We start from the raw sequence: 24,550 nt of genomic DNA, 5'->3' as shown, positions 1-24,550 counted from the left end.
AAATACCCTCCTCGACGAAAAACGCCACTCTCACATACCATAAGTCGCTCGGGGGAGCCAGAAAAGGCGCGAAAACTAAAAACGGGCGGCGACGCCTTGGAGTTCCCGCATCAGCCCGCCGTGACGTCACAGAAATTTTGACGGAATCTACTGGGTCTTAGTTAATTATTTATGGGTAAAAATGAACTACAATGTGTTCCAAGGTAGCCAAGGACCGAGCATGGCAAGTTTCAAGAACTTTCATTGAGCCCAACGCTGTCCACATACGAGAAAATACTTTTGCATTCGTGACGCCAGACTGACGTGCCGGTTTGCGGTTACGGCGCGAAATTCAAAAACTTCTACTTTGCCCTTCATTTCTTTTTCTCATCATAAACGTATTATCGCGAAGTTACCGACAATAGCGTTCTCGAACACTGCTTTATCAGTCTAAACTTATTTATTGTTTTGCTTTAGTGTCGCTTTAACGCTGCTTGTGACAGCCTACGAGTTCTGTGGAAAAAGAAGTTGGTGCCCTTTTATTCACCGAACGTGAATTATTCACCGAACGTGAATCGCTTTCCATATGCCCGTTTGGAATTTATGGTTCCCGCGAAAGGCCCGGAGAAACATTATTGTGCACGATTGTCCCAACACAAAACACGAGCGAGCTTTGATGATCGTCCCACGATTATCTATACAGACGGAGTGCGAGTCCTTCAAGTGCACTTTTCGGCACGCACTTTAGTTACTGGCAACACCAGCCTCTTCAACAAACTTTTTCTTGATTTTCGATATCCGCGTTCTCGTTGCGTAAGGCGTACAGAAGCGTGTCGCGCTTGCCCGTGTTAATACTGCGTGCGACTGTGTATGCAAACGAATAAGCATATATATATATATATATATATATATATATATATATATATATACACACAGCAAGCGGCAACACGCCACCTAAGCGGTTCAATTTTGTCCCGAGTAGGCCCGACAGCTGCGCCCTGGCTGAATTCTCGGAAATTCTTCTCGGGAAAGTAACCTGCAGAGCGTCACGTCATCGGAGCCCATCTTTCTCACGTGGCACGAACGACGATGAAACTGCACGGTGAGCTCCGGCCGCGCGCACGCCGCGCCGACAGACGTTTTCGTGATTTGTTGGCGCAGGCCTCCTTCTTCAACACCTCCCGCTTCGTGTTTACGCGCTTCGTAGGATTCTCCGAAAACCTCTCCAGATTCGCCGTAACGCCTCGGGCGTATCTTCACTCGAGGCACGTCTCTTCCTCGGGTCGCACGGTTTCCCAAGTTCCCGGCTTAAACCGACAAGTGTGTGCGCGATGATGCGATATACGCGCGAACTGCAACTGTAGCAACTGCAGCAGATCCTAAAGCAAAGGAACCGTGTACATTGCGAGACTAGAGACGGGAACAGAAGATCCATGGACGACGTATATGTTTTATTAGGCCTAAACCGTTCCCTGACGCCGCCGATCGTCGAAGGCGACTGACCAACGGCGACTCGCAGCGCCTTTATCGCGATCCCGGCCTTTCGCGCCGGCGACGTGTCTCTCGATTCTCTCGCCGAACGCAGCTGGGCGAGAGCCATTTGTCTTTTCCAGGCGTCGTAAATCTTGCTCTACATTCCGCCTTTTCTCGCAAACAGCGTGTCGCGCCCCTTCGTTTTCTTGTTTCGCTTGGATATCTTCTTCCGTCTGCTCGCGTCGCGGCAACTGAAGCAGCCGGCGTCCCTTTGCTGTCAAAGCCCTCCTTCCTTCCCCCTCCTGTTTCCGAAGCGGCCCCCACGCTGGGGGCAACAATAACAACAGCGCGCGTGGCAGCGGCAGCAGCAGCGGCAGCAGCAGACGTGCAAACAAACACGCGTCTTCCTCCGCGGCCTTCATCTCGCCGACGCTCTCGACGAGCGAGCGAGCCAGCGGGCGCGCTCGAGGGGCTTCGGGTTCACCTTGTACGGCCACGTTCGCCGTCGCCGGCACGGTCGAAAGGGGCAGCCAAGCAAGGAGAGGGCTAAGTACTACCCTGCGCAGCGCGGATAAAAAACAATGGACCCGCGCCGCACACGTCGGTCTTCTCAGCACACGCGCTCTCACACGGGCCGGCCTTAATCCGCCGTCCATTCTGGGCGAGCACACAAACAACGGAGCTCGCGAAGAACCCTTCCAATTCGGGCGGGGAGAAAAAGCCGAGCTGCCGGCCGACGGTGCAGACGGACGGACCGTCGAGTGCGAGACTCGATAGAGCCGCGCGGCCGGGAGACCAATGAGCGCTTGTTTGGACAGCTCGACAGGGCATCGCTTCGTGTGGTGGCGGGAGGAAGCGGGACGGGAAGAGGTGGGAGGCCCGCACGGTTTGCTTTACACAAGAAGCGGAGTTCGCGAGCGAATTCCCGTGTAGCATACAGGCTCGAGATGGAAGCGGCCAGCGCAGCGCCTATACACCGATCGAGCGCGTCAGAAGATCCCGGGAGGATAGCGTTTTTTCGACTACTGAAAGGGGGTTTGTGAAGAGACATGTAGCGCGGATGAGGATGGGAATGGATGTCATCCGGACCGGAAGGCTGAACGTACGCTCCGCACACTCTGCGCGCGCAGAGAACGCCGTGTGTGGGCATCGATGGACGTGAACAGAGCCCTCCACTCCCTTCCCGAGCAAGGGGGGGTTGATCCCCCTCTCTGAGCGGCGGCGCTTCCGGGATGCCACCGAAGTGCTGCGCGGCGAGTTGAGAACAAGGAGCTACGAGCAGAGGCGGAGCAAGCCTGATGGAAGCCGACTGCGCGTAACAACAGGGGGCGCTCACTCTCCTCCTCTTCGGCTTTTAATGGGCCAGAGTGCGCGTCTCTTAAGTGATCGCATAATCCGGAACCAATTTGAGGCATATTTTCGGAATAACCAAATTACGCCGTAGGATCCCTGCTCTGAGTACCGCCAAAGGAACAAAGGTATACGCCGGGCTTCGTTCGCCGGAACACAGTATATACGTAGTACGCGTCTACAAGTCCCACATTTGCTGACGCCTGGGGTTGGTGTGTCGTTCTCAGAGCCGGTATCGTTGCGCCGAGGCACCGCGATGAAAGGCTCTTCCCACTCACGAGTCACCCGCTGCAAAGCCATCACGCACAAACTTATAATGACGGTGAGCAAGCGAGGCTCCTCTGAGCGGGTGGGCCAGAAAGTGAGCGAGTGCTTATCGTTGAAGCATATGTGGCCGTCAATTACTGCGTTCGTGCATTCCACTCAATCTGATTGGCAGCTACGATCATGAGGGGCGTCGTTGTAACACGCCCACCTCTGGATACTTCGTCAATAAGCACAAAGAACTATCATTCGCAAACCCTGGGTCCGCGTGGGAAGAATAGCATTAGGGAGCCCGCCAGATCAGATAAGCCACGGCATAAGAGTTTCTTGCAAAAATGACCTGAGTGAACTCTGCCGCTGCGATTGTTCAGCTATACCATTGGAATGATGTGTAGCACGTGGCTCTGTCCCTATAATCTTCGTGGCTTGTGGCTTCACGCGTTCTTGCAGCTTTATTTATTACGCCTTATCTGCATTTATTGGCCTAAATTTCCAAACAATATTTTTTTAGATGCACGGAGACGATAAGATTTCACAAATGCATAAACATTGAGAATTGTTGCTATGTAACCCAATATTGTGTTGACCATCATAATTTCGCAGTCTTTTGTGATCAGAGGAACGAAGTCTAGGCGAATTCATATGCTATACACATCATTCCCATATGGGCTGAACTGTCACGCTTGCAGCTCCTTGCAGCTATATAGACACTGGCCCCAGATACCCTCTCTAGTAATATTTGCAGGAAACACCGTGAGTCGTGGTAGCATGCTAAAAAAAAACGCATATGGAGAAGCAGCAAATAATCACAATCGTGAGTGAGTGAGTGAGTGAAAACATTACTGAGCTCTAGTAATTGTTTTACTGCGGCTGGGGCGGATTCTCCAGGGGAGTCTTCCTCCTTGCGCCTTCCCCGGAGGTCTTCACACGCTGCTTCGTCCGTACTCTATCGCAATGGTGGGCTGCCCTCAGTCCAGGGCTCCGCTGGCCTCTGCTGTCTGCCGTGCACACCGCACTAGGCCTAGCTGGTCTTCGCAGCGGTCGCTGGACAGCAGTTCCTCCCATTGCTCCGCACTTGGGTGTGATATAATTGGGACTATATACGTCAGTTTGTTGGCACGCCCATGTTATGTGGTATAATGTGGGTTTCTCATTGTCCTTAATTAGCCTTAATTGTCCTTAATTAGCCAGGTCAGGCAGGCGGCAGAGGCCAGTGGGGCCCTGGACTGAGAGGCTCCGACCACCCCTCCTTCAAATCTTTTCCATTACAATAAAGTTCCTATCTGTCCTTATGTATAGTGTGGCGTGCATGTTACTTAGCACGTTGAGGTTAGGGTATACGACCCTGTTTGTAGTTGTCTCCAAGCGACAGGTTCTTCCCTGCTAAACCACAATCGGGAGCAACAGCAGCAGCAGCAAGGAGCCACTTACGCGAGTGCGATTTTTCGCTCTTCGCACGTCGCGACCACCGAGGCGACCACTTCGAAATCGCACGGAGAAAAAGCGCACACGTGGCTCGAGGAAGTGAGCAGATGCACCGACTGTGTAATACTGCACAGCGGGCATATACAGAGTAGTGCTAAGAATACGCGCGCGTCTTCTTGGGGGATAGATGCCAGGACTTGACGATGAAAACATAGAAAGAGGTGCATACTGCGCAGAAAAGCAATCAAGGTACACGCGCAGCAGGGAACGAGATTCTCCCTAAGCGCTCGCGCACAGAAGGGCCGGTGTTTACGCATTCCCCCTGCCCCGCGGAGCCAAATATTATTGCGCGGAGCAACGCGCGGAAAATATATAGCGACCACGGGACCACGCGGAGGCCGATAAGACGAACAGGACGGCCGGTACGTGTACGTACACGTATATACAGTTCAATTCCGCCTCATCCTTTCCCTCCCGTACACTCTCTCGACGACGACGAGGTGTATAAGCCCAGAGCGTGCGCTATATGTATACGTGCTATACTGATCGCGTGCACAAAGGCGCGCGATCCGCTGCTGCGCCAAACAAAAGAAGGTCGAGCACCGGAGGGTTGCAGCTCGTCTGCCGGGTTCGTCGGACGAACCCTTTCAACCAAGCGCGCGCTACGCGTCCGCCACCTTTGGGGCTTCTTGCGGAGCAATTATTTCTCCGGAAGCCCCATCGCCAACGTCTCTGGCTCCACGGGAAGCCCCGGACACGCCGGCGGGCGCGAGCTAGCCTCTTTTGCGCACACTGTATTTACAGAGGACAGACGTGCGTGCGACGAGCGTCCACGTTTGAGTGCAGATATAGATGGAGGCGCTTTTAAGGGCCCCGTGCCGCTGAAAATCGGGCGTCCGGCGTGGGACGTCGCTTCGACAAACGAATTTCGAACCAAATTTTGAACCACGCATTCCCAACCACTCTTCTATCACCAAAGTTTCAATACTACTCGCGACTCACTGCGGGCCTTCTCGTCTCCGCGCCTTGCTCACCGCTTTCGGGTCTTTTAGAACGGCAGCCGATGAAAGCGGTCACGGGGACGAGGGGAGAAGTCCTGTGCCTGGGCGTACAGCGAAGCGAGCATTAACCCCTTCACGCTCCGGCCGTCGATCGCGTCACGGGACACCGCGATTCGCTAAGATGAAACGCGCACAGTAGCGTCGAGAGAGGAGAAAGAGTTTCGACGAGGGGAAAGGCACAGGCGTTGGTCCCAGGAGCACGCCTCTCTCTGGCGAGAGTGAGGTAGAGAAGCAGGAAGTGTGACATTGAAGTAGCATTAACCAGTGATTAGTATTGAGTGTTTGGTGATTAGGATTAGTATTAACAACGACAGCAGGGAACGCTAACTGTCACCGCTGAAGCAACCGAACAGGAGCGCGCACCTCGACGCAAACCGCCGCGCTTCGCTAACGACCGAATCGAAACCGCAAACCGAACGGCGGCTTGCACATTCGGAAGGCGCATGCCAAACAAATTAACGCGGTACAGCGCTCGTCTTTGTGGCGGAAACAAAAGACCGCGTCAGCTGGCCTAAGCGACGCTCGTCTCAAAGGCGCTGCGCGGTACACGGCACGGACATCCGGCTGGGGAAGACCAGACGGCAGACGTGTTTGTCGCGTTTGCGCGAAATTAAATCTTTTGTTCTAATTTCGGGGCGCTGCGCGCTACATTAACCAATCTGGTCGCCCTCCCGCCCATACCACGCGCACGTGTTCGAGAGCGAAGCTGTACTCTCAAGAACGCCCCGCGGGAAGGACGAGGAGATTCCATTAACGCTTCCGCAAAAAGAAAAAAAAATTTTCCACCGGGAAAACCATTGCGCCCGACCTAAGAAATGGCTGCCGTGCAGTGCCTGCTCCCTTAAAGCTCTCTTTACCGCGGTGTCCTTCTTCCCCTGCCTTTTACCTAGCGCTTGGATCGCCGCGGTACCGATCTCCATGGCAGCAGCACGGCGGCAATAAAGGAAAGCACGCGGCACGTGATGGGCGCCACGTAAGGCAGGGAGGGGGGGGGGGGGGGGGGGGATACAGGAACGCGCGAGGTTCCTCACGTGCCTGCTCGGTGTATACAAATGAATCGCGCACACGAGACGGGCAGATCGGGGCCCGCATCACGCTCCCGCAGGAAGTAACGAGTCGCAGGGAAGAACGCTATGGGAAGGTGTGTACGCTTCGCACGACCACAATGCGAGTGCGTGTAGTCTAATAAGTGCCGCGGCTCTGCGCGGGACTGCAAATAACAAAAGCAGGAAAGGCAACAGTCGGCGGGCTGGACGGGCAAGAAGAAGAAGAAGCAACGACACGAACGTGTATACGCGCGGTCGGAGGAGAAGAAGATGTATAGTTGGGAGGGCGGCCGTTAAAGGGCCACGGCCGCAAACGCATTCGGCTCGAGCAGGACGTTCGACGCGGTGCTCGATGCTTGCTGCGGGAACGAGCATCAAGCCGCCCCGCACACTCGGCTCTCCCCGCGCCCCTCCCGGCCGGTGTCCTCCGACGAAGGCCGGCTTTGCGTTGAGAGAAGCGCAAGAAATGCTCCGCGCGAGAAGCGAGGGAGGAGAACCACCGGCGGTGGTTCCGAAACGAGCGACCGAGGGCCTACGCCAGCAGTTGTAATGAGCCCCGGGCCGAATAGGTGTACCGCGTTGGCCGCCCTGTAAGGTGCACCGCTCGGGACGCGCGGTCGAAGGGAACTCGCGGGAGACGATCCGCGTGTGATTCGGCGCTGCTCGACTGAACAGTGTATGGCTATCTGGTCTCTCGAAATGTATCGTGCTCGCGCGCGGCACGAACGGGCATATAATCGGCACGCTGTGGCGCTGCGCTCGTCGGCGATGGCGTCATTTAAAGCGATATAGATATAAAGCGATATAGGTTACGGTCTGGATTCCAAGAGAATGGAAACGTAGCAGGGGCCGCCAGAAAGTTGGGCGGATGGATGAGTTTAAGAAGTTTGCAGGGACAACACGGCCACAACTAGCACATGACCGGGGTAGTTGGAGAAGTTTGGGAGAGGTCTTTGCTCTGTAGTGGGCGTAGCCAGGCTGATGATGATGATGATAATGGTGGTGGTGGTGGTGGCGGTGATGATGATCTATCTCGTGGTCTTCCGTGGGTGGGCCATATCTGGCACATGCAGCGCCGCGCGTGACGAGGACATTGACACCGCCAAGACTGCAGCAGCACGGGAACGGAGCAGAGACCAAATGAGAGAAGGCAAGAAGCAACGTCGTGCCGCCGTCTTCGCCGCTTCGCCGTCACGCCATCGTTACGGCCGCCGTCTTGTCGTAGTCGTCGCACACGCTCGCGTTAGACGCGATTAGATATCTCAGCAGGTTACGCCACGAAGCCATCCCTCGGCTTAAACAATCATCCTCCGATGGTATTTTCCAATTTTTCAACCTCGTGGAGACACGATTAGGCATTCTAAAGGTCTAGAGACATCTCTTGTCTGAATGAGCTCAGTGACGACAAAAAAGAGCACCGCCACACGTGAATATGCCCTTGCTGACCGCGGGCACTTTTGACTTGGAACTGGGAACCTTTGCTGGACACAGTAAACGCTACAAAATTGAAATCAGAGTACTTTATAGAATATCTTGAATTGGACCACTTTTTTTGTTTTTCTACAGTGTTTCGTAAGCAGACCTCGAGCGAACGCATTCAGACCGATCCGTTCTGCGCGTACACCCCGATCGAAATGTGCGCGTTCGCGCCGTGTCCACGCTATCGCCATATCGCATCGAAACTTGACTTCGCTCTCTGCTGACAGGTCGGCACGACATCGATTACTGTATACAGGCGGGCAAGAAGAAAACAGAAAGAGAAGTCGGTATAGAAGGGCAGCATTCATGGCGTCAGGACGAAAGCGGCAGGCGATAGCATACGCATGCATTGCCCGATCGTAGAGCGCTCGCTTGCGTATATACGGCACCACGCGCACGCTCGACTATAGCGGGGAACATCGGGAATCGCAAGGCCCGCATCACGCCAAACGCAGGGCGCACACGGGGGCGCACGCAATGCGTCGCTCACGCCCACTTTGTCCCCATCTTTCTAGCGTTTCCGAGGGGGGGGGGGGGGCGCACATCGCGAAAGAAGATCAGAAGACGACCGGCGGAGGGCAACTAACCGCGCTATAGTGCGTGCGTGTACGCGGAAAAGATAAAAAGCTAAAGCGAAGGCAGGGCAGAGGTGCACGCGTATAGAAGAGACCAATTGACTGAGCCAGACAACGAAGTTGCCACTGCTGGTGTACTCTTGCCACTGCGGAAGTAAGAGGAAAAAAAAAAAAGAAGAGGTTGGTGGTGGGGAAAAAAATGGGGGACGGGACGGGGACGCACTGGCTCGAAAGAGGAAGGAGGGACTTGCTCATCCTTCCAGCCACGGGAACGAGCACGGCATTCGGCCGAATCGACAGGAGATGAGGAGCGCCAAGCTAGTAATCCGCGCGGGCGAACGAACTTGCGTGCAGCGCGACGACCGCGCTTGTCGCCCGACGATGACAGCTCCGCTACAGCGTACTATATATAGAGAGCTTCGCTGCCCCGGTGGAGGGCGCACGCGTGAAACGAAGGCTGCGCGCAGTATTGCAGATTCAGCAGCGGAGCACGCAACAGATCTGCGAGACGGAAGCATAACGTAGCACGAAAGTTGAAAGTAAATGTGTAGTTTCATCTTGTATGTGCATACCTTTCGCCCTGTATACACGATTACGCGCTGCGCGCGCCATGGCTCCGCAGAACTTCCGAGTCACGTGCTGCTTTCCCGTCACATCCCTAAGCCTCTCGCGTTTCTCTTACGGTTGATCCCCTCGAGACGCCTATGCCTGTTTTGTTTCATTAAACGAAGCAGAGCTGGGTGCATGTGCACAGCGCGGAGTCCTCGAACAAAGTGTCAAGCTTGCGAAATCGTGCGAATTTGCGAAGCAACGCTACGAACCGACAGCGCAAAGCTATGTCATCTCGCGTGAAATGAGCGCAGCCACCTTTTCCCAGCACGATCCCATCTACGTAAGTCCTTCCTCGCTGCGGGCTACTGTGTGTATACGGAAGCCGGCGGTGCGTTCCCGACTCGGTCCTGCATCATTTAGGGACACGCACAGCGGGAGGAGGCTGTTCCTTTTCTTTTTTCTTTTTTTTTTCTCCGCGAGCTTGGTACGACGACGAGGAGTTGCCTTACCAGGGAAGGATGGAAAGGCCGGGTAAAAAAAGGAAGTAGAAGCAGAAAAAAATCGTTAGCGGGACGAGGATAAGCCAGAAAAGCAAACAGACTGTCCAGCCTTTAGCGCTGCGTGCCGAGGATGTAAGATGCATGCAACCAGGATCACAGAGTGCGAGCGAGTCGGTACACAAATTTGTAACCCGCACGCGCATCCTTGTGTGTCTGCTATCTCTCTCTACTTGCACGAGTCTCATCCGGCATTATTTAGCGAAATGGAAAACGAATATAAGATCACTCGAAAGGGGGATGCAGAGGACGGACAGAATAGAAAACACAATCAGATTCATTATGTATAAGCTATTCTGAAGCCGCGTTCGGAGAGCTCTTCTGGAATTGAGCTCCTGCTGTTTTCCGAAAGGAACTGCTTCTTCTCTAAACCCCTCCCCCCCCCCCTATTTATTTATTTATTTGCTGAACTGTTTTGCTTCCGCTTTCCTAGAAGTGCGCCGGAGGCGGAACATCGAATAATGCGGCCACACAATGCAGGCTCCATCTGCACTGTTGCCACGCGCGGAGAAGTTCCACGCAGAAAGAGCGAAAACAACCAAGGAGCCTTAAAGCAAGTATATACGAAGCGAAGAGAGGGACTGCAATAAGTAGCACAGCAGGAAGAGGGTATAAGGACGGTGACACGAACGAAAGGTCAACTGAAAGATGTATCAGCAACCTCCTCTTCGTTCGACCCCGTTATATGAGTCGTGACATATGACATCTTCGAGTTTCCGTTCTTTGCGTTACTGGCAAGTCTCACAGCACCTCAAATAATTTACACTAATATATATTTTCTACGAAACAGGACCCATATTCGCAAAAAGCCTTTAGGTTAAAATAGTTCGAAAGAGCAGATTCAACACAATTTTGGTGCTGCACATATTATTAGCGAAGGCGTCCGACGTCACTGTTGGCTGACATGTCACCTTACGAACAGTTTTAACGTAAGAACTGTTGTGTGTGTGTGTGGTTGGGGGGGGAGGTCAGTTTCTGTTTCGTTTCCCAGGAGGTGTGTGTGTCACGTGGCAGGCAGCAGGATATCGTGACGTCTCAGCGACTAGCTAGCTCCGGCTCACTCGATCGTCTTATATGCTACGACCTAACGAGTCGGTGTGAGTGTTGAAACTGGTCACGATGTTCTGATGCCACGTGACCACCTCCCGCGCCACGACACATGCATGCACCTGCGGGAACCGTAACCGACACTGGTTCACAGAACAGTTATTAGTGTAAATTATTCAGTGCTCCCTAAGGCTTATTGCCAGTGTATTTTTAGGAGTTTCGAGGTGTCGTACCTTCGTTTAACGCAAGAAATGAATATTCTAAAATTTGACGTCAGTACTCTCAGTAGTGATAAAGCGCCAAAACCATCGGCTGCCTGAACAGTTGTCAGCGCGCTGCTTTACTTTTATAACGACACCGTCACAATTCAACGCTGACCTTCCGCGCTATGTCTACACAGTGCAGGGAATGCACTTTTACAACTAAAAAAAACAACAGCGCCATAGCTCGAGGGCATCGTCATTTCCTTTCCCGATTCTGCTCGCACGTAGTGAGTGAGCCGTCAGGTCAGGCAGAGTCACTTCCCCGCGAACAAGGCAAATCGCGCTGCATGCACTTCCCCGCATCACGAGGCAGGGGCCCATTATCATTATCGTTATGCAAAGGCGGCGGTCGGCAGCCCGGCAATCATGAACCAAGCTCCTCGCGTCCCCAGACAAACTTCGTCGAGCCCGGCCTACCGAAAGTCCGCGACGAGCTCGACCCAGCGCACCGCCTCCTCCCGCGCCCGCACGCAATCAGGCCCACCGCGAAGACGACGGCAGCGCCGATTGCGGAGCGTGCGCGCAGAATGGGGACGGCGACGAGGCGCGGCCTCGAGACGCGGCGGTCATTAAAAAGTTTGTTGTCCCCGTATGCACACACGCTCGCTCGCGCGGGGCCCCGCGAGCGACGCACACATACGCGCGTGCAAACGCACGCACAGGGTCGATCGAAAGAAAACGCGGCGGCCGCTTGTTCCATTCTGCAATCGTGTATGGCGAATTCGGCGGCGGCGGTGCTCCGGTAGCGTAATTGAAGGCGTGCGCGGCGCGGCTTCGTAGCAGCGTGAGGCCGCTGCTGGCATCGGTCCGTGATTGCGGGCAAGACCCGGGCGGGCGGGCAGGCACCGGAAATTGCAGTCGGGGATCTGTTCACGACAGACGCAGACAGGGGGATCGGAAAGCCACCGTGTGCTCTCGATGGCGCGAGACACAATCGGAACTGGCGCGAGAAGTCTCTGCAAGGACGCCCCGCGGCGCGACGTGTGTTTTCCAGGCCACTGAACGCGCACGTTAAGAAAATAGAAAAAAAAACAAAAACAAGAGAGACATGGTGAGCCATTCCACTCTGTGAAGGTGGATGACCAGCGAAGCTTTTTGGCACACAGGTCGTACAGAATATTGAACAAAAGTACGAACTCATTTATTGTCTTGATGGGTGGTCACCGTGACGAAAGGTACGCACATGCATTTAATGTCTCGATCGGTGGGTGATTATTTCTTGGTCGTGATGTTGGTGACGATGGCCTTGTGGTCGCTGTGATACATACTGATCGACTTGGGTTCAACGTAGGACACGTTCTTACCCAGAGTCAAATCTGTGCGCGACCAATAGCTCATGCTCAATTAAATGGGCTGGGCGGCAGCTGCTGGTTTTATTATTGTGCTTGAGCGTGGATGACTACCGCCACTACGGGGAGCAGGATGAAACTAGCCACGTAAGTGCCGTGGTACGTGATTGGAGCGCTGCTGCCCCAAGGTGCAGTTATGGTGGCTAAAAGTTGTTAGTCCAGTTAGAGTGTACTAGGCCAGTACACTTCACTGTACCCGAGGAACCGGCGGAAAGGAGACAAGCGTGACGACGGGACCGCCCACAGGCGCAAAACAGACACACGCTACGTACCCGCCACCCTGGGAGAGCGGAAGGAAACTAGGCACGCACGAGCTTGGAAGAGACAACAAATAGAGGGCGCCGAGCTTCTGCTCGCGCACATTAAAATTTCACGGCACACTAGCCACAAGCAGAACAGCTGTAAAAAAAAGAAATAGATAGATAGATAGATAGATAGATAGATAGATAGATAGATAGATAGATAGATAGATAGATAGATAGATAGATAGATAGATAGATAGATAGATAGATAGATAGATAGATAGATAGATAGATAGATAGATAGATAGATAGATAGATAGATAGATAGATAGATAGATAGATAGATAGATAGATAGATAGATAGATAGATAGATAGATAGATAGATAGATAGATAGATAGATAGATAGATAGATAGATAGATAGATAGATAGATAGATAGATAGATAGATAGATAGATAGATAGATAGATAGATAGATAGATAGATAGATAGATAGATAGATAGATAGATAGATAGATAGATAGATAGATAGATAGATAGATAGATAGATAGATAGATAGATAGATAGATAGATAGATAGATAGATAGATAGATAGATAGATAGATAGATAGATAGATAGATAGATAGATAGATAGATAGATAGATAGATAGATAGATAGATAGATAGATAGATAGATAGATAGATAGATAGATAGATAGATAGATAGATAGATAGATAGATAGATAGATAGATAGATAGATAGATAGATAGATAGATAGATAGATAGATAGATAGATAGATAGATAGATAGATAGATAGATAGATAGAACTTTTTTCTTGACCACACTTAACGCTACTGCGCTGTCAAAGCGGATTGTTGAAAAGCGCAGCAAACAGTGCCAGGTACGTGCGGGCTTCGAAACTAAGGCTCAGGAAGAAGCCGGCTCGAAGATATTTGCATTCGAATCTGCCTGCAAGCGGGGGATGCACACAGGTTGTCGTGATGGGGTCGCCGTGCAGCGCGTGCTCCTACAGGATGGAGTCGAAAAGCCGTGAACTCGGGAGGCAGAAGACCCTCGTTTTATTCTCGCGTCGTCTTATACACATTTCCAAGCATATCAACTGATAATTTCAGGACTCGTATTGCGTATGCACTTCCAAGCACAAAATCACCTGAAGACGGCGTCAAATATAACCAGTATATAACCAGTAGGACCGTACAACACTATGTTCTCGCGTATACTGTAATATGAACTTCTAGCCACCATAACTATAATGCAGAGCGGTAGCGCGTATACCTTGTGCCACGTGCCCACGACGAGGAAATATTGCGTTTTTTTTTTCTTTTCCTTTTTCTTAACATCTTGCTGCCCATATAAGCTTTTCACACCGGTTGCACACTCGACCAAACGAGACATACAGGGCTGACCAACCATACGTCAGCGCTGCTATTCGAAGCCATGACGAGGATACGGTGTATATATATATATATATATAAAGCGCCGCGGATAACAACTGCGCGCATAAAACAAAACGTCGACCATCGGGAGTCTTCTCGACCCGCATTGGAATCGCAACACACAGGGGCGCTTCTGCCTCATGCCCGTACAACAGCGCAGCCAGTGATCACAACCGCAACCGCGTGCACGCTCAGCAGCTGAACACAGCCAGAGCGTTGAGCCACAGGCGCTGGCTCAGCGTACATGAAACGTCTCGACAACTAATGAGCATCGCACGAGCCCGCTCCGTGCAAAGCGCGCATGCACGCACGCGAAGTGAGGGAAGAGCACGTGCACGTTGCCTTTACTCACCGTCGAACCTCTGCATGCGGGCGGCGAACTTGGCGCGCACTTTGCCGATCTCGTCCCGAAGCACCCGCTCGAACTCCTCCCGGCTCTGGGCGCTGAGCAGGTGCTCCATCTCCTGGGTGCAGCAGGTGAGCGAGCGCTCGCAGATCTGAAGGTGCTCCCCTGCAAGCGGAGACGAAGAAGGGATGCGGTTTAACCTCGGCCCTCTCAACGAGCGCGGTATATACACGGAGTATGGACTATATAGGCAATGTGCGTAATGGCGACCACGTTTTCAACGACTGCATGCACGTAAAAAAAACACACAACCTGTGTTTATAGCGCCGACGGCACCGCGTACAAACATAATTGACACTTTTTTTTTTTTTGCGGGGCATTTGTACATCAATATTAATGGGGTATCGGGCATGCGTGAGAGTTATTTAGCGTTTACCGTGGTTAATCGGTCTTGAGAAGGGATCACATAGGAACAAGGCAACACTGTAGTAATGGGGTGGCGGACAGTAGTGTATACCTGCAACTCGACGTAAGACGAGGGACCGAGAAATAACGAACAATATTTACAAAACGGTCACTCGATCCTGTTTAAACGAGACGCGGGGCCCATTTTCCGACCGCATGGGTGTTCGGCTGCAGCCGCCCATCGAAATACAGCTACACCGCGCGTTCATTGAAACACAGTTGCCCGGAGCGTAGCTATATGAAGCAATAGTGCATTTGAAACTACGACTGTCCATGTACAACGAAGAAAGCTTAAGGCCAGCATGTGTGAATTATGGTCAAGGTTGGGTAAAAATGCCTAGGCCAATCTCTCTCTCTCTTTCCTTATCTATTAGGGAAGGTGCCGGGTATACGTCGCCACGCTTCCTCCCCTAGAACCATTAAACCTGTCCGTGCGACAGATAAACCATGTCCGTTTCGATACCTCGATGGACAAAAGCTCTGTAAGCCGGAAAAAGATAAAACCTGCGCGACCAGCAACATAAAGCATCCAACATCGCGAGGGCTTGCCTGTGGGACCAGTCTCTTTCGCATTTGAATCGCAAAGCGCTTACTCGGTCCTTTCTTTTTCCTTCCACGAGCACGACGGCGCTATAGCACGCACATTTATTAAACGAAGACTGAGGCGGCAATCGCTGGTTATAATAAGGTGAATCCCCGCTGCTTCAGCGTTATCAAAGCCGGGAACTAACGCGCCTAAGGGAGACAACTAACATATGCAGGGAAACGTGTGGGGGGAGGTTAACCGCAAGTATACAGACAAGAGGGAAATGCTTACTATATATGAATGATAGAGCGCAGATGGCGAGAGAAAAATCCGGGCGAGGTGACTTGCAAGAACACTGTTGTGCCTCGTTAAATCACCGCAGACAAAAGGACCTTTTCAATGAGCCTCTGTGAGAGAAGTGAAATGCAAGAGAGAAAGAAAGAAGCGAGAAAAAAGGGAAAGAAAGAAACGAAAAACAAGAAAACGTCTGCGCGAGACGCGAATATAGGAGGTGTGAATGCGGTCGGTCAGTCTCGGCGTGCTCGCTTAATTACGACGACTTGGCGCACAGCAAAAACTGCGCGCGCATGCCCGGTATGCCGAAGCGATGCAGAAAAAAACGTCTTTCGGGGCACATTATCCCACTTCAGAAACAAACGCGACGGCTGTGGTCTTTACACACGCGAATAAAAACAAAAGGCGCAAAGCTTCTCAAAGTCGCAAGCAATGGCAAGAGAGGATAGGAAATCAGGCGCGGCAGCTGTAGCAAAGAGAAAGGCGTATGAGTGAGCGTGTCTCTGTCGCGGTGGCGCGAGGAAGGGGGGGGGGGGAGGGGGAAGGGTAAGCACCTCTATTACTACCACGCCCCCATCACTTCCCACGTCACATGTTGTCAGACGCAATCGCACTTTTTTGCCCCCGCCTTCGGGCACGCGCGCACGCTGACACAATACTTGCTACACACGGCAACGCGTCACCTGCGGGGCTTCGTTCGTCGCACTTAAGAAACGTCATCGGAAGTTAGCTCTCCCCAACTCGCGCTTCGCACACGCACTGCTAGTGCATGCGGCGTCGCTGCTGACGTCGGACAAAAGGGCCAAGCGGTCCCTTTTCGCCACGAAATTAAGTTTGACGCGCAAATTTATTCTGTCGAGAAGGAAGAAGAAGAAACAAAATAAGCGAAATGGAAGGAAGAGAGAGAGAGACCGAGAGAACCCTTTGAAAAGGGGACCGCCGTTCGAGCCGTGGCTCGCAGCGACACGCGGAGACAGGCGAACGCCCCCAAAGGCTTCGGCAAAGACGTCGGCCAAGGATGAAGGACAAGAAGCAGCAGCAGCAGCAGCATAACGTCAGCAGAGACTTGGCTGCAGAGCCAGCTCTCTTGCGATGTCACAGAAAAAAGGAAAGAAAAAAAGATTTGCAAATGCGCAGTCATGCTGCGGCTATAGGAAGGAGTAAGAAATACGAATAAGGGAAAACGGGCAAAGAGACCGTGATGAAAGCACCGAGGCCGTCATTTCTCCTCTAGATTTGCGAGTGTGTGCGTGCTTGTGTTCTTTTTCCATATATGCGACCGTGCGCCGAGATTTCAATTCGAAGAGCGCGCGCGCACGCGCGCACGCGCCCTTTCTCGATTTGAAAGGACGTTCCACTCCCCACCCTTCCTCACCCCTGTGGGCCAGCACTCGTCGCCCGCCCCGCGCCCGGGTCCTGCTTTGCGTTCCCGCGCACGTCAGCGCGCACAGGTTGCGAGCTCGTTTGAATGCGTTTGCGTAAGCCGCATTATGGTGCGTGCGTGCGTGTTGTTTGTATGTGAGCGCTTACTTGCTTGGCCGCAAGAAGCGCGGCGTCTGCTGAGCGGTGGCAGTTGGCAGCGCTCGGGAGCAAAGCGAAAAAATAAACAAAGAAAGGAAGGAAAAGAACAAGGAAAAGGAAGCGATAGCGATCGACGTACGGGACGACAACAGGAACTGCGCGTCACGGTAAACGGAACGGGGAATGCTGTCTCGCTCGGTCCGATATGCGAGCCACGATATGCGCGAATCGATGATAGCTCTGAAGACGACGTGCCACTACGATAACGAGGCTATACGGTAGGGGGGGGGGGGGGAAATGAAATGAGAGATGAGTGGTGTGTAGAAGAAAGGCAAGGAGGACGCGCTCTATACAAAAAAAAATGCAGTCGTTGAAGAACAGACACCCTTTACTATATAGAGAAAGAAAGAAGGGGAAAAAAGGAAGAAATGTACAAAGAAACAAAATTTTATAAAATAGAGGCGCGACGATTTGTAGAGAGATCGCGTAATAGAATTGTCAGACACCCCTCCTTTAACGGGGCGCAAAGAAAAAGAAAAAAAAAGGGGGGGGGGGAAGGTGGATGCTGCGACGACACGAAGGGCGTAAAACTGCGAACACGCGCATCCAGACGCGCTATATACGAAGGCACAAACAATAAAAGAAGCAGAGGTAGCAAGCGAGGAGTCCAATGCGCAAGAGTTAGACAAGCACGCACACAAAAGAGAGAGAGAGGGCGAGTGAGGAGGCGGCGGGTATAGGCGAAAGAAGCCGGGCGGTACCACCATCCGAGCGTGATGATGGAAGGTGGGCGGCAGATTGAAACCGGATGAAAAGCTAGGCGCTGCGCCTGCGACGATGCCTCCTCTTCGGGCGCGACAACGGTGTGGGAGGGAGGGAGGGGTGCCTGCGGGGCCACGCGACACGCGGCGACCCTCGAACCGACGACCCTGGCCGGCGTCCCCAGAACGCATGGGACCGAGCGCGGGCGCACCGACCGGAAACGCGCCAGATTAGCAGCGGCAGCAGCAGACGCCTCGAAGAAAGCCCACAAATATATATAAAAAATAACGCGAAGAAGAAGAAGAAAAAGAAGTAAGAAAACGATGTGGCGCGCACCGGCTGCGGGCCTCGCACGCACGCGCGAGAGGACGTTTTCCCGAGCTTCAAGCGAGGAGGAGGAGCAAAGAGAACGTGGACCGTTCTTGAGACGCTGAGTAGAAAAACGTCCAGAAATATGGCTCGGGCGTAACATTCCGGCCGGAGTGTTATATGGGTGCAGTTGTCGCGGTCCGGCGGACGCCCCTCGCGAAACCTCAGAGTCCAGTGTATAGCTACGTCGGTTTGATAAAGCGAACGATAAAAATACAATTTTTCATTTTACGAAAGCTATGACGTAGTGCTATATAGCCTATATACACTTGCACCGGAATCGCGAAGACGCTGTACACGCAAGTAGAGCAAAAGGAAACGTCCGCCTCCCGAGAAGCGCTGGAATTCAAAGCTGATATGAGGACGTTAGCAGCAGTCAGCGGTCGAGATAAGGGACGTTAAGAATATTTACGAATAAAAAATAATGTAGGAAAGAGATGCAGCCGGAGTCACTACAGGCATAGGTAACTGTAGAATGCCGACTTGAAGCTTTAATGAGAGGAAATCATTTAAAGTAGTTATAGGCAAAGTAGATTGCAATAGATGTAGTAAACCTGATTAGCTCAAGCAAGTTATAGTGACTACCTGTCGCCGCCTCCTTTCAAAGAGGACCGCAATAAAAATCAACATCAGCAGCGCTGGCAGCGACGTGTTGATCACAATAACCGCCGGCTCTCTGTCACTCATCTGCTATAGCGTAGACGCACAGCTCTGGTGTGCTTGGCAATTTGTGCGGGGCTTCAAGCGCCGCGCAAGACTCCGAGACTGGCGGCGTACCGTGCATGTACGCATCTCGGAGGCCACAGCGCGCAATGCCCTTGCCGACGAAGACGACTTTGTGTGCATTGCCAAGAGTTAGCTCTATATGGGAAGTAACAACATGAACATCGACAAAATGGTCATGTCCCCTGCGATATAGTCCGATGCTGTCGCAGTGATGAGTTGAGAGCTACAGGAATTGCTATAGGAATGGCGGGACGACGCCGAGGATAAATGCAATCACGTTCAGAGCATTGCTGACCCCCCGAGATTCACGTTATTACGCGTATACTCGAATTAAACACCGCCGCGTCGTACTTCACAACTCTTCCTCCCTGCGACTAAACAAATAAAAAAGAACTGTCGAAAATCCTCTTATAGGGACGAAGAAGAGACGGTGTGCGCCGGCGGCAGAAAGCGAGGACGGGCGAAATGGAAAAGCCCCGCGCCAGCGTAAACGAATTCCCGCCGACCACCCTTTGAACCCGGAGCGTCTTGAAAAGAAGGCTCCTCTTTCCATCGCCCCCCCTTTTTTCCTCGGCGTATATCGCATTATAGGAAAAAAAAAGAAACGTGAGAAAGAAAGAAATCCATCAGTCTGCCAGCACACCCCCAGACCGGTTCAATTTCCTTCACATTCTAGAGCTCGCTTGCGGTTCCAACCTGATGCTTAGAGAGAGGAGGAAAGGCGAGACGCTATATCGGACATGCGCTGCGCGCAGAGAAGCTGGCATCGCAAGCAGCGGGAGACGACAGAGAGAGAGAGAGACCCTATATGACAACTCGCGCAAAGAGCTTGCCTCTCACTACGAGAGCCGCGGTTCGCGCTAACTCGGAGCAATGTCAGAAAAACTGAGCTCGGATCCGCCTGTATAGCGAAGGCACACCTCATTTAGTTTAAGGCGTGCATGAAGGTAGGGCCCGGGAGAGATTAAAAAAAAAGGAAGAAATAAAGCGACGAGACGAGCCCGTTCGTTGCCCTTTAATAGAGAATCCGCCTTTGTGCCGTCTTAGGGCGCGTGTACTTCGTTAGGGTTAGTTAGGCGACTTAATCCGGGCGCGCCGTTCCGCAAGGGCTTCTCCAACCAATCACGATGCATACGCGCTACAGCGGTAGCACACAGCGGAGACACAGCGGAGAAAGAAAGGTCTGGAAAGGCGACGCTAGAGCTGTTATATTTTCAGGAAACACTGCGAAGCGTGCGCAGACACACACACACTAAAATAAAGGGAAACTGTGGCTGTTCCGTCATAATTAGAAAACAAACTACAACCTCACGTTCAGTTCGGTTCTTTTTTGTTTATTTTCTCGCAGCAAACTTTGCCAGCTGCTTCGTTTAGCAAATTAAAACTGACGCACCTACACGATTCCGAATAATATAATGCAAGTCTGCAGCAGGTCTAAGCGTGTGCCTTAGGAAACTGTTTCTTGGCATGGGCATCTCGGCTTGAGCTAAGTAAAGCTGCGCTCACAACTAGCATACTGCTGTCATTCCGACTTTATGCCCCTTCCCCGTTGCCATCACCAGTAACTCTGACCGCTTACCGCGCCGCATCCAGCGCCGAAGTAAAGATATGTGCTGGTGTGACAACCTTGAATGCCACCTTTTGAAATCCCGTTCTCTACGTTTCTTCGCTATCCACACTTTAATCTATCTATCTATCTATCTATCTATCTATCTATCTATCTATCTATCTATCTATCTATCTATCTATCTATCTATCTATCTATCTATCTATCTATCTATCTATCTATCTATCTATCTATCTATCTATCTATCTATCTATCTATCTATCTATCTATCTATCTATCTATCTATCTATCTATCTATCTATCTATCTATCTATCTATCTATCTATCTATCTATCTATCTATCTATCTATCTATCTATCTATCTATCTATCTATCTATCTATCTATCTATCTATCTATCTATCTATCTATCTATCTATCTATCTATCTATCTATCTATCTATCTATCTATCTATCTATCTATCTATCTATCTATCTATCTATCTATCTATCTATCTATCTATCTATCTATCTATCTATCTATCTATCTATCTATCTATCTATCTATCTATCTATCTATCTATCTATCTATCTATCTATCTATCTATCTATCTATCTATCTATCTATCTATCTATCTATCTATCTATCTATCTATCTATCTATCTATCTATCTATCTATCTATCTATCTATCTATCTATCATCTTATCTAAACTCGGCCCAAGAGGAGGGTTGCTCTTACTCGGGAGGGTTTGAGTAGGTATTTTACAGAAATGCATACGGAATTTGTAGACGCAGGTCTATATCAGGCATGTCCGGAGGCTGTCAAGCCTCCCGACACGACACGTGTAGATATATATTTTCCGATCTCTGTGTCTTCGCAAAGCATGAGCAGCAGAGCAAACATGTATACCGCCAATGCGAGGAGGAATGGCTCCCAAAACCACAGGTGGCACACAGTCCTTCCGTATGAGCAACGCTCGTATATACTAGAGTAAATGCACGCGTTTACTCAATTGCACGGCATGCACCACTTCCCGCGACAGCGTCCCCAGCCCTCAGAAACATCATACTTACAGGGGGACGGAGAAAAAAATAAAAGCAACTCGAGGCAACGGGTACACGACATCGCTTTCATGCTCAATATCGCCCCCTGCATGCCAAAGTGAGAGTGGCAGGTGAAAGGCGCTCAGGAAAAAAAAAAGCATAAAACAAAAGCGCGTTACCGCTGAGCGAAGCGACCGGAACCGGTTGCCAACACAAGCGGAGAGAGGAGCCACGCCGTAGTGTCTCAGGTATCCTATACAATCGTGCGACCGCGCGCATCTTCTCGCTGCTTCGTCAGACAAACTGTAGCGCGCAAACGCGCACACATATACAAAACACACATAAGCGCTAGCACGTCGTCCTCCTTTCACACGCCAACTCACGCACCCCCACTTGCTCACTTTTCCGCTGCACGTACTTTGCCGCAGTACATAAGAAGCCGCTGAGCCACGGATGGTGTTAGAAACGATGAAATACGCCATATGCTACGCTTACGCGTTGGTCTTTCGTCGGCGCTTGTCTTGTCATGCAGCGTAGATGAAGCCAGTCTCTCGCGGCAAAAGAAGTGAAGCGTTTAAAACGACACGGCACATGTGCTCTAGGTGTAAAACGAGCACTCGATAACGCAACGACTCTACCTCGATTCCGTAATAACCTGACACTCTTTGCTCATAGACATTCAACTTTACGTATACAAACGGCTTTTCGTCCGAGCCGTCGGCTCTGGTTCCACGTTGTCGTGCGGCGCTTCGTAGTTTGGAAATTCCCGGTATGTGCTGAACGTGCGAGAAAGCCGTCCGCTCTGGTTATCGTTAAGATCATCTAGCAGGCGAGGCGGGAAAGAAAATATAGGGTTAGAACAAAATGAGAGCTACAGTTAATGGTTTCAACAGACAGGCTTAGTTAGCTTTTGCTAATCAGGTAGCAAGAAATAACAGGGACGTGCAAAACCGTTAAGTTGGCAAAGCGTTCCCAAAGCTTCTTATATACTGTCGCGCCGTTTCGAACGCTCTTACCCGCCGCCCGTGATGCACTGAACTGACGCCGCCCTCGCTGCTATTCACTGTTTGAGAGCAAGATGTGTCACGGGGGAAAAGTCACCGCGTTATATGAAGGAGTCTTCGCTTGCGGAAGGAAGGGTCGGGGAGGAGGTGATTTCATCGGGCGCGCTCCGCCGGGCTGCCGCTGGGGCGTGACGCGATCAACAGGGACTTTCATGCACTGTCGTGTCGCACCTACCCCCCCCCCCCCACCTCCACCCCCACCCCCCCCTTTTTTTTTTCTTCAGCCAACCCACCTCAAGCCACGTTCAGACCCCAGACCACTCGACACGAGCGCCGCCAGCGTGCGTCGTCGTCGCAGTCTTCAACGGGTCCCCGGGGAGCCGTCAGCGCGACGCAAATGCGCTGTGAAATGCATTAACGGGGCGGCGAGCACAGAGCAGAGCGCGTGCGGCTATAGAAAAGTGCCGACGAGCTCCGCAATCTGCCACGATCGGTGACCGCTGCAGAGTCGCGGGAGGGGGAGGGAGCACCCGGAGCGTTTTCTTTTTCCTATTTTTCTTTTAGATTCTGCCGGAGAGAAAGCGGAGGTTGGTCTGCTTCACTTCGTGTCAAACGCGTGGCAGAGTGCGGTTGTGCTGCGCGCAGGAGCAAGCTGCCGGCTGATGCGAGGTGTTTGCTGCAGGAGAGTGGAGAGCGAGAAAGGGAGGGGGAGAGAAAGCGAAGACGCGGGATGTGACGAGAAGGGGGCAGAGGGCTTCCTAATGCAGTGCCTCAAACTCTTCTCGTCGCTTAGGGCTCGTTAAACTCGCTTATGGCATTTGACACGCGCGCGAGAGCACGTATTGCGGTTCGCGACGAAGTAAAGAAAACGCCGGTGCCAAAGAAAGGTAAAATCCTTCTCTTTCCTTCGCTTGCTACGAGACGGACATACGCAGAAAGAGCCTTGCTCGAGAAGGAACAAAGACAAATCCAAACGAGGAATGCGCTCTAGCTTCCTGACAGCGACGCGTGAGAAAGAACGACGCGGGCGATGGATGTGGCACTGTCCGCGCGGCAGATGATAAAACGAAGGAATACAGGGACCTACGGCTTTGCGTGCGTCATCATCTCGTCCGCACGTTCTCAACAGTTCGCGTTTCGCGCGAATGCGTTCTTTCAGGTTACTCGAATCCCGCAAAACGGCCCTGGCTGCTAGCGAGGTATATACTTGAGCGAAAAGAAGAAACAAATAAAAAAAAGACAAAATGCACGTTAGGATGGAGAGAAAAAAAATGCAAACAGAGGAAGACCAGAGGAAGAAGGAGCAAGAGGAGCTCGGGAACAAGTGCGCTTAGTGCAGAAACAAATCCTCGCGAGTCCCCGCGTGCAGCAAATATAAAACGGCGCAATCAAGAAAAGGATTTCGTCATCCTAGCAACACACACACAGATCCCGAGCGCTTGCCCGCCTGGCTATATTACTTTCAGGAGGCGGTGACGGCGGCAAGCGGACCGCTGCGGCCGCGCGGCGCTCGAGAGTCGTTTCAAAGCCATCAGAGCCGCCACGCAGCACTGCCCGCCACCCCACCCGAGCCCACCCTGCCGCCCACCCGCGCACAGAAACACACGCGTAGCGCGACAGACAGCCTCTCTCCCACAGCGACGAAGGTATACAAGGGAGGCGGGCACAGACCGAGCGAATTTGTCCGGGGACCGGTGAATAGAAAAGCGATGTGTCATTCCATCCGCGAGGCGTCCTTTCTCCTTCACGCCGCCGCATGACGTCATCCATCTCTTCTAGGGCGCCCGGTCGGCTCCCCGTCCTCCCCCGTCGCCGCCGTGCCGCCTCCATCACATCGTTCCCTC

The 24,550-nt window shown here is 52.1% G+C and overlaps 1 protein-coding gene across 1 annotated transcript in view; it reads right to left on the bottom strand.

Moving 5' to 3' along the window:
- The window catches only part of LOC126540523 (glypican-6-like), a 154,885-nt gene that overhangs the window by 21,178 nt on the left and 109,157 nt on the right, over window positions 1–24,550 (bottom strand). Inside the window, exon 2 of the mRNA XM_050187337.3 lies at window positions 14,455–14,613. Coding sequence (XP_050043294.1) covers window positions 14,455–14,613 — 159 coding nt within the window. The remainder of the gene's footprint in view (window positions 1–14,454; window positions 14,614–24,550) is intronic.

Source organism: Dermacentor andersoni, chromosome 2 (assembly GCF_023375885.2).
Source record: "Dermacentor andersoni chromosome 2, qqDerAnde1_hic_scaffold, whole genome shotgun sequence".
Classification (NCBI taxonomy): domain Eukaryota; kingdom Metazoa; phylum Arthropoda; class Arachnida; order Ixodida; family Ixodidae; genus Dermacentor; species Dermacentor andersoni.
This window is presented reverse-complemented; position numbering and strand designations above follow the sequence as displayed.